At 48.3% G+C, this 10,105-nt stretch overlaps 1 protein-coding gene across 1 annotated transcript; it reads right to left on the bottom strand.

Annotated features, from left to right (window-relative positions):
• Positions 1–205: 205 nt before the first annotated feature.
• On the bottom strand, positions 206–5,938 carry CFL2 (cofilin 2). Its single transcript, XM_061367578.1, has 4 exons — positions 5,800–5,938; positions 4,017–4,324; positions 3,840–3,916; positions 206–3,746 (listed from the first exon to the last, which is right to left on the bottom strand). Exons 1-4 carry the CDS (start codon positions 5,800–5,802, stop codon positions 3,634–3,636), a joined length of 501 nt encoding a protein of 166 aa, XP_061223562.1. The 5' UTR covers positions 5,803–5,938; the 3' UTR covers positions 206–3,633.
• Positions 5,939–10,105: the final 4,167 nt, after the last annotated feature.

Genomic DNA, 10,105 nt, shown 5'->3' with positions numbered 1-10,105 from the left:
TCCAGAGCCATCAGTGCTGGCTTTTTGTACATCTGGGTATTGAACTGAACAGGCTGTAGGTGAAACCTGTCACAAAAGCGCACATATTCCACCCATTTACTTCACAATCTCTCCTTTCAGTTCCTGGGCTGCTCCCAGTCCAAAGAGAACAGCAAAGTGAATGGTGTAAGTGCTGCCTAGCACACAAACACACTCAACAGCTGAGGACATTTAAATTAATTTTATTTATACCAGGTTTTCAAAATCAGAAATATTTCAAAGAAATTCAATACTTATAGACAGGTGCTACATTGATGATCTTTGATCCACCATTAGTGCCATGTTCTCACTCTACAACCATTAACTCGCCACCACAAACTAAGGGGAACTTACAGAAGTTTATAAAAAATAGGCAGACATGAAAATTTGGTTTATACTGGAATTGGCATAAGAGTAAAGCTTATTGTCAAACTGTGGCAACTGCTGTATTCCACCACTCGTTCTGAGGGAATGGTACAACAGAAAAAGACTCTCCCACTTAAGAGAAACACTTTGGGTTTTAACTGAACACACTCAAAATCCATTTCATGATCTGACTAGGAGTGATTCTTACGCTCGAGTCCATATTAATTTAAAAGTTTGCATTTCTAAAATCGCCACAAGCATAAACCTCACCTGCTCACCCAGTCCTGGACCAATTTCCCTTTCTGGAGAAATCAAACCCGTACGTCTATACCTCTTCCAGGATTTACCAAACCAAACAAACAGCTGCTGGTTTTAAAGTATATTTTAAGAAGAAAAATGCCATTTTCTCACAAGCTACCTTCATGAAAGTTTCATCTAAAATTTCTTTATCAATACAATAACTGCAGCCAGGATACCCAAAAGCCACGTCTACATGGAGATACACAGAAGATACTCGAGAAGACTTTCCTCCACTTCTCTATCACAATGAGGCCCTCACCATTTTGCATAATGACAGAAAACAACAGCTGACAAACCATTTTGGAACAGATGCCAGCCGTCTCTCATTTGTTTTACAATTCAAACAGTAACAGTTCTGTAGCACTTTATTGGTTTGGTTTTTGTTGGTTTGTTGTTTTTTTTAAAGCAAGCCATCTGAATTGGACCTCGCATCAGTCAGTCAGTCATTTCAAGAACAAACTGAAGGCAGGCTGATCCGTTTGGATCCACAACTTGTTTTGGTAGGAATCTTATATAAATACAGTTTGTGCTTCAATTTTTTATCTACTTGGACTGAGTGAATATACACCTAAGCTAGTTTAAAAAAAATAAACTTGAATATTCAACTCGGAAGCCACAGACATCTTTCCAGACTGTTTGCAGCAGAGACAAACAATAAATTTAAACACAGTACTGCTTAAAAAAGTTTACTGTCTAAAATGAAATTTAAATGGTTTATTAAAAATCAACATTTTCTGTTTTGGCTTTTTTTAAAGAAAGCATACCTTGTGAAAAAGTCAGTTAAAAGATCATGATACTGAACTCAAGTCAAACATAAAGCACAAAGTAGGTCTTTACATTAAACTGGGCTTTGCACACAACGTGAATAATCAGAAATAGACTATTTCTAGGAATAAAAACTTGATTTTTTTTTTCTAGACAACATGCATACCATCAGTTACTTCTCCACCTTAAAAGGTACCTGAAAGGAGAGTTTTGTAGAAAACCAAGACTCATTAATACACTTAGTAAGTCAGTGGTCATCATGCCTTTTTAGTTAATTTCTAGTAAATTTTAGTCTACGTAGAACAGCCAACACAATGAGGTGTGCAAGTCATAGGGACAGCCAGAAGCCTGAAGCAAAGTCTTAAAGTTCTACAGGATAAGAGAGACTAAACACAGTACCACCATATTATTTGAGCTATTACAAAAAAGGGTACTTATTATTATCTGCTTCCTTGCTGAAAAAGGGCAATGGACTGAATGCAAACGGCCTGCATTCAAAAGCTCCACAGTTCTACTCTACCAACTTTTTAAAATAAGGTAATGATAAAGAGCATTCCTTCCAGCAGCCTGTACAGTTCAGCTGCCAGTGGCTGCCTAACAGCGCTCCTTCATGCATACCAGGAGAATCATGTCCAGTTTTGCCATTTGTGGATAACGATGACAAGATACAAAAGCATGTGTTTGCCATAAATAGCTCTGGCTAACGGAGGATTGTTCACACAGAGCAGATCAAATTCTCTATAAGGAGAGCATTATTTGGCTCCCAGCCAAATCATGTCCCCAGTGCAAGCCTCTGTAGTGGCAAACACTTTCCAGTTCTATTTACATAGAAGCTAACAAGTAGAACAGTTAATTTAGGCTGTTTCTTGTACCAAGTCCGTCTTAAATGCAACACTCAAAAAAATCCACAGATTATTCACTGGCTTCATATTCTGTGTACAACTCACATTACAAATCATCTTACCCAAAAGAAAACCGGCGAGCTGCAAGATTTCATGCAATGTTTTACTCTGACATGTAGAACTTTAAGAACACTCAGGTATGGAACACACTGCGTGGTTAATTACTTCGTACACGTCTGACGCAAGTGTTTCATGGAGCAAGTGGTCTCTAGTAGTGGTAGCTTCTTTAACGGTAAACTAGGAGCAAGTCCTTTATCAAATGATCGGAACAGAGCCACAAAATATTGTAAAGCAGTACCTAAATCACAATTAGGAATGAAAAATTTGCATTATTCAAGAAGAGATTAATGACTGTTTACCCTTACAATACTTTCCACAGAAGTTATTTGAAATATGCTTAAATTAAACATACTTAAAAACTGTATTTTCCAATGAAAACAAGGCAACGTTCTGTAATAAGCCACAAGTTTTATTGCAACGTGGCCAGTTTTTGATCTCAAAAAACAACGTTCCATTTAAGGCTCTTTTTAATACAGAAATTGCCACCATGACTGATGTTTTACAAAACTTTAGTGTTTCAAGACTCGTATGGTAAACAGATAACTTCTACTCCTGTTCAGTAGTGTACATTCAATGGAAAACAAAAAGGCATCGTAACAGATACTTCATTTGTAAAGATATGCATGTAACAGGAATGAAACTGAGGTACTACAATAATTTGATGACACAGTTACAGCAACTTAATTGGCATTCCTTTGGGGGGGCAGGTCAAACATATTACAAAAAAGTGCTTTAAATGCATAGTGTTGTGTGCTGCCATGTCACAAAAATAGGCTTGTCAAGGCAGGTGAGGTGTATGAATGCACAAGAGCCTCATGGAACTGCAATCAAGTGCAACTGTAAGTAATACTGTATAGAGTCTACCATCCGACCAGTGGACAATACTTTCAAGGCATTCCATTAGCTTACCTTTTGCTGTCTGCTAGACTATTTACATTAACTATCACATTCATTGTACATGTTGCAAGGAATGCCTGCGACGTCAGTTTTGGCTAAGAGTATGACGTGAAAGCATTCCTTGGATCCTACATAAAACTACCAGGATTAAACAGTCTAATGGCAATCACTGGTAGACTGCTTAACAATGACATCTCCTTCAGGGGCATTGGGGAAGGGCCTTATTTTTTGAGGAGGGAAGGGGATGGGGAGACTAATACTATTCCAATTGAACGAGCTGCAGAGATGGAAGCTCCTTTGATCCAGATGGCACTTGTTTGTCTTTTTATAAGGGTTTTCCTTCAAGTGAAACTACCACGTTGCCTCCCAATTTCTCTCCAAGTGTTGAACGGTCCTTAATATCATCCAAACCATTTACTTGCCACTCATGTTTAATACCTGGAAGACAGACGGACAACAATGTACTTGTGAGAACCTCAACATCTACAACAGCATTACAATCAATGAACAAAAACACTTTTGGATCCATACCTGTAAATTTCTTTTTAATGGCATCTTTAGAGCTTGCGTAGATCATTTTGCTTTTTAAAGGTGCGCTTTCAGGGGCCCTTTAAAGGAAAGAAGAAGACCGCAACAAAGCAGTTATTCAGTCATCCAGCATTCACTCCAGAATATTCAATTTTAACAGCAAGCTTTGCTTTTACACACCAGAATATAAATACCAGGTCTTCTTTCTTAGATTCCTTTGTCTCATATGTGGCATCATACAAAGCATATCGGCAATCATTCAAAGGTAGTAACTTCACAAAGGCTGTATAGGGGTCCTCCACTGTATCTCCAATGTCACCAACCAATATCTGCTTTGCCTCCTCTACAATTATTTGTTTTTTGTCATCACTTAAGCAGAAGAGAACAGCTTTCTTTCTTTTTTTAATCTCTTCTGGGGTTGAAGATTTCCTTACTTTCATGTCATTAAAAACCTTTATGACTTCATCATTCACTGTTACTCCAGAAGCCTGCAAAATGAGATCAAAGGAATACAGTAAACAGCAAAAATTAACACTCAGAAGAAAAGATGATAGCCCACAGTGCTAGATAAACAAGTCTGCCTGCCCCCGTAAGAATAAAAATACTATACTCAACCTGAACACACTATGGATTTAGCAATCTTTGCAGGATTGGAGCAGAAGAGATAAAGGAGGTGTAAATTCTGTACTCGCTTGTTGCAGACCTCAGCATCTTCAGCTGTGATTCTGGATAGCAGTTTTATAGAGCTAGGCACACAGCTGTACTACTCAAGCAGTTTTCCATTACCTTACCATGCGTATGGCTTATTCTGGGGAGGGGGCGAGTGAGGGGAGTGGAAACTGAACACAGGAGAGAAAAGAGTCTGTAGTTTCGGGTTGGGATAGGGGGGTGACTTTTTGTTGGGTTGGTTTTGTTGGGTTTTTTTTTGAGCGGAACAAACGCCACAGCAGCAGCTCACATCCAGCACTGTCATTTTGCTGGGTGAGGTAAGGCTCTACAAGCAGCAAAAATGTTTTCTGCATTGTGTCAGCTTCAACACCGCGCTTTAAAAACTCCTCAATTTTACTTCGCACTACAGCAAGAGCATTATTTAACTGCTCTTCCTTCACACAAAAACACCAGTTTCAACGTGTTCAGTTCCCCATAAGGCTCGCAAGCCGTCCAAACCCGAGCCTAAAGCAGAAAGGAAACAGAACACTGACACGGCAAGCGGGGAGATCACGACAGAAAGCAAGCAGTTTAGCAAGCCCTACTGCGAGCGAGCCGAGCCGAGCCGAGCCGAGCCCATCCGCAGCGCGCTTGCTCTCAGTCCAACAATTACATCCGAAGAGGCGGGCGCTGCCCGGGCAGGCTGCTCGGGAGGCAGGTGCACGGCTCGCTGGGAGCCGCGGCTTTGTGCCCGGGGAAGCCGGCTGCTCCCTTCCCCGGCTTTGTTCGCGGGGAACGGGCGTCCCCACCGCCTGCCAGCCCTGGTCCCGGCCGCCCTCGCTCCGCCCGCAGCGCTCCCACACGATCGCTCCCGGCCTCCCCGCTCTCCCGCCGGCCGGGGAACCAACCCTCGGGCCCGGCCCGCAGTAGCGGCTGCCGGGATCCCCTCTCCCCGCACCAGCCCCTCACACCGACGCCAAGCTACTCGCACGCCCGAGCCATGCCGCAGGGAGCGCTGCGCCGCCCGCCCAGCCCCGGCCCCAACGCCAACCCCAACCGCCGGGCCCGAGCCCGGGCCCCAGCCCCGCCACGGTCCGCCCCGCCGCCCGCTCCTGCCCCGCGGCCGCTCCCACCGCCCCTTCCCCCCGCACCCGGCTAAAATTAGACTAAAATGGCCGCCGAGAGGCCTCGGGGCCGCGTCGCGCTGAGCCGGGCCTGCTCAATTCAGCCCCGTGCCCCAGCGGGCCGCACTGCCCCTTTCCTCGCGGGCCACCCCCGCCGCCCTCCCCGCCTGGCCGCGCCGCATCCCCCTTACCATGGTGCTAGGGCGGCGGCGGCTGCCTGCTGTGCGGGGTGACTGCACGCAGGAGAGCGCTGCGCTGCGCTGGGGGCGAGGCGGGCGGGGACTCGGGCCGGGCGGGGGATGAGCCGCGGCGCCCGGGGAGGGCCGGTCACATGGGCCGCGCCGCCACCACGTGCCGCCAGGCCGGGCCGCGCCGAGCCGCGCCGTCCACCGCGGGGCAGGGCCGGACTGGGCCGGGCCTGCAGGCAGACAGAATCCGCCGCTCTCCCACCGCCCGGCGGCGGGGCCGGGCCGGGTGCTGGTGGTGTCCCAGCGTCTGCCGGGCGGGCTCGGCTACCAGCGTCCGGCCGGGCCGCTCCCGCCGCCTCGGCCTCGCAGCCCTGGGCGTTCCCCCTCGGCCGGCCCTAGGCCCACCCCGGCGTGTCGCTGGCTGTTGGCGGGTGACGCAGCCCCTCAGCCGGGCGTGGAGCAGAGCTGCTGGTAGCTGCTTCAGGTCGTGGCGGTGGTTACATGGCCCTTTCTGGAGTTAGCTACGGCTGCTAGGAGCGGGGCTGTGCCCTGCCCTGGCCAGCCCAGCGCGGCTCCCTTCACCGAGGCGGTTTGTGCTGCTCCACAGTCACGCTTGTGGCATCACCCCCCGGCTCACCCCTTATGCCCAGGCACTGTCTGCCTCTCTGCCCGCACACGCCTGACACGTCGGCATACATATGGAGTATTTTGAAGTCGCAGCATGCCGCAATTCATTGCCCCCCCTGAAACGCGAGATGAGCTGCTGCCATGGCTGCCCTTGCTCCATGTAGTGAAAGGCCTGGGGCGTCTGGCCCAGACACCGCATGTTCCGTGGTTTGGGGAAAGGTGCTCAGACAGTGGGGTGGGACATAAGTCATAAGGCGGAAGGAGGAACATGAAGAGATAGGAAGGTGCCTTACACATAAACAAGGAAGGGTAATCTTCCTGAGAGTGTGTCACTTGTTCATACTGAGCTGGACGGGGCTTGAGCTGAAGGACACCAATCACGGAACATTTTATCTCTAGCCCATAGAAGTGGGCAAGAGGATTGTTAGCACTGTGTGGTGCTCTGCGCCCCGGACTGGTGGTGTCTGAAAACCCAGAGTTCCTGAAAGTGCAGGATCTCAGCGTACAGGTGAGCACCCAGCCTGTGCAGTGGCCGCTCAGCCATCTCTCCCCATACACCTGGATTGCTAGTAGTACCTTGGTGGAAACCAGCCAACTAGTGCTTGTCAGCATGCAGGTGCATATATACATACATAGATGTGCACATTTGTGCTGCATTGCATGGGAGATGTGGGACTTTTTCCCCTTTATCCATTACTATGCACCACCGCATTGACCAGAGGAGCCACTATGTTCCTAACCACTGTTCTGATCTATCTCCTGCTCTGTCTCTATGCAGAATTCAAGACAGAATTGCATTCATCAGTATTGAGAATCTGGTCCGTCAGCCTTGAAATCACTAAGCAGGAGCTGTATTACACCTCAGCTCCTCACAGCCACACAGCTCCACACAGTTCAGGACTCACCACCGCCACTAAGTCTGTTAGACTCTACCTTTTCCCATCTGATGGCCACTCATGTATTCTTACTGCCTGTTCCGTGCCAGCAGTGTGGGACCCAGGGAGAAGGACCTTTATTGTGTATTTGCATTTAGAGTCAGCCGTTACCCAGGTCAGTTTTCAAATACAGTGTGTTGCTTTTTGATCAAACAAGTAACCAGTTAGGTAAAAATTATTATGGGAATTAATAGCACAAATCCTAAAATGAATAACTCTCAATAAACTTTTATGATTGGTTTAAACCAACACAAATCCATAGGATATCTTTTAACAGCCCTGTTTCCAGGTATCTGCTGCTCTTGTGCAGCTCCATGGGGTGGACTTAAGTGGTTACGCATCCTCATCATCACGATGGCTCAGTGTATCCCAAAACAGCCTTCATGACACTGCAGTGTGGCATGGCATGCTGCATGTGGCACGTGCCGTTCTCAGCGTCCCAAACGGAGGTCTGTGTCCTTGCAGCCACACACAGTGTCAGGAGGCCACTGTGGCAAGCAGCAGCAGGGGGGTTCCTTCACCTCTGTAAGCAGATACGCACATGTGTGGTACATCCTCCAGTGCCAGTGGCCACAGCCACTGCCAGGGACTCAGCAGGTTTCTCTAATGCTTGTGCAATACCATGAAACCGCTGTGTGTGAGGGCCCTATGCCCCCATGGAGGGACTCTGCACTGTACATCCCAGGCTGGAGAACAAGTTACCAGCTCCAGAGTTGCATGGCCGGGTGGATGCTCTGGGGATGATGACTCCATGACTCACCCTCTGGCTTTACTGCCATGCAAACTGAATAATGAGTCAGAAGTGCTTGTTATTCTCTTCACCTCCCAGGGTGCACACCTGAGGCACCCAGGCACACGGGGCTGCGGCTGCACATCACTGACCAGTGCCTGCCAGTCGTCAGAGTACAGAAGCAGCAAGGGTGAAGAAGGAGGATTTTGTGGTTTTACAGACATCTCTAAGAAATAAATGAGTTTACAAGAACCAGAGAGCATTTCTCAGGGGTGAAAAATGGGTCAGGGGTGAACAGGAAGGGGCCTCTCATTTTCAAGAAAATGAGCGATGGACTCTTGGTGACTGCAGCAGTCAGAGAAGGAGCTTGTGGTAGAGCCCAGTGGTGACCTTAGAAGCCACAGAAATGGCCAGTCTCCAGCTAAGAGCAATAATGACCAAGCAAATCTTACTGCCGGAGCACACTCAGACAAAGCTGGTTCCTCACCTTGGCATCTTGCTGCACTCAGGAAGCATCAAGTTTCACTACCCTTGTGCCACAAGGCCTGCATCCCACCAGGCACCACTGAAATAGCCCTATGATTCAGAGAGCCCAGCAGCAGCAGCACTAAAAGCTTTGTGAATGATACCCTGTGTGGAGCGCATGCCTCTGAGGAAGCCCTCTAAGCCTCCCCTCACCCTCTGTGGATGGAACTAATGACTCACCATGAAGCAGAAGGCACTGTTTGTTTGGATTCAACTCCTGGATGCTCTTTAGTGTGAAGTGATTAGAATGGACCAAGTTGCCTTATGTATTGAAGCTCTCTGAAATCATAGTCCTTCTGTATGCCGTGCATCCTCTTGGCTTCTCTGTCAGTGTCACTAAACTCAGCATTACCATTTCAGCCTCATTTCCCATGGAAGCAAGGTATCTGCTTGGCCTCCTCGAGCACCTCCTCTCACTTGGGCTAGTCCTTGTCCTGCTGACTTTTTAACTTGTTAGCTTATTTGAGTTAAAGCTGGCAGAAGAATAGGGGTCACAAAAGTAATTAAGATCCTTAATTAAGTGATCAAGTTTCATAAAATAATTCATTTGAGAGAGAGGAAAGTGAGGCTGCATGTCTGCTGGTTCAACTCAGGAACTTGCTGGTTTCTGCTAGGAGACATCAGATCTCCTATGGTGTTGCCGGATTATCTTCAGGAAGAGGATTCCAGAGGGAAAGCAGAGGAACTTGTGTAGGTGTACACTGAAATAACAGGAAATCTTAATACCATTCAGTTAAAAGATTTGATCTGTTGTGGGAGAAGTCCATAAGAGACTGCATGTGATGAGATGTGTCACTCAGGGCACTTGATTTACCCCTTTCCTCTCCTGCCTCCCCCTGGAAAATGTCTGGTTTCCCTCCAATAATTCTACATTTTCAGTGGGAGTGCAAAGAATGCCAGATAAAATCTTAATATCTGGTAATGTAAGAGAGTGTTAGAGAAAACCCTGGTGAAAGGCAGACACTGAGGTTTTGTGTGTTTCCTTACACTGCCGACACATTTCCTTTAAACAATTATACTGCAAATGTATTTGACTGTAGGTGGTGGATCCTGGCATGATTTTGCTGCAAGTGTCTCCTATGTGCAGTGATCCTGGGAGCCCACGTTAAGGGGCAGGATGCATGTGCTGGTGTGGAGCGCGGGTCCCCATCACGTTTTGCTGTCGGACCAGAGCATGGATTTCCCCCCAAGGGGAGCTCTGGCTCCACCGTCCTTGGCAGGGCCCCTTCTGCGGGCTTCAGCAGCCTCTTCCACCCGTGTGGTCCCAAAGGCCCCCGGGCGCTCCGGGCTATCAGGCGGCGCTGGCTGAGGATGAGCTCCCCGAGGAGCCGGGCCGGGCCGGGCCGTGCCCGCTGGCCCCTGCCCACCGCGGGGATGGGAGCCGGGCTGTTGCGTCACCCTCGCCGGGCGCCCCGGCTCCCGGTGCCAGGGCATTCCTGCGGCTGAGTCACGGCCCGGCTGCCACCCCGCTCCCACCACGAGCACTCGAGGG

Source organism: Neopsephotus bourkii, unplaced genomic scaffold (assembly GCF_033783945.1).
Source record: "Neopsephotus bourkii isolate Nb327-2 ecotype Australia unplaced genomic scaffold, CSIRO-AGI_Nbou_v1 NB_1388, whole genome shotgun sequence".
Taxonomy (NCBI): Eukaryota; Metazoa; Chordata; class Aves; order Psittaciformes; family Psittacidae; genus Neopsephotus; species Neopsephotus bourkii.
The sequence above is the reverse complement of the archived record's forward strand: the minus strand, read 5'-3'. Positions and strand labels throughout refer to the sequence as shown.

What these genes read in the sequence shown, in the direction of transcription:
- CFL2 (XM_061367578.1), bottom strand. An exon ending in GACCTGGTATTTATATTCTG is followed by an intron (nt 3,917 to 4,016) that starts GTGTGTAAAAGC and finishes TTTCCTTTAAAG; the next exon opens with GGCCCCTGAAAGCGCACCTT. An exon ending in CATTAAAAAGAAATTTACAG is followed by an intron (nt 3,747 to 3,839) that starts GTATGGATCCAA and finishes TCTGTCTTCCAG; the next exon opens with GTATTAAACATGAGTGGCAA.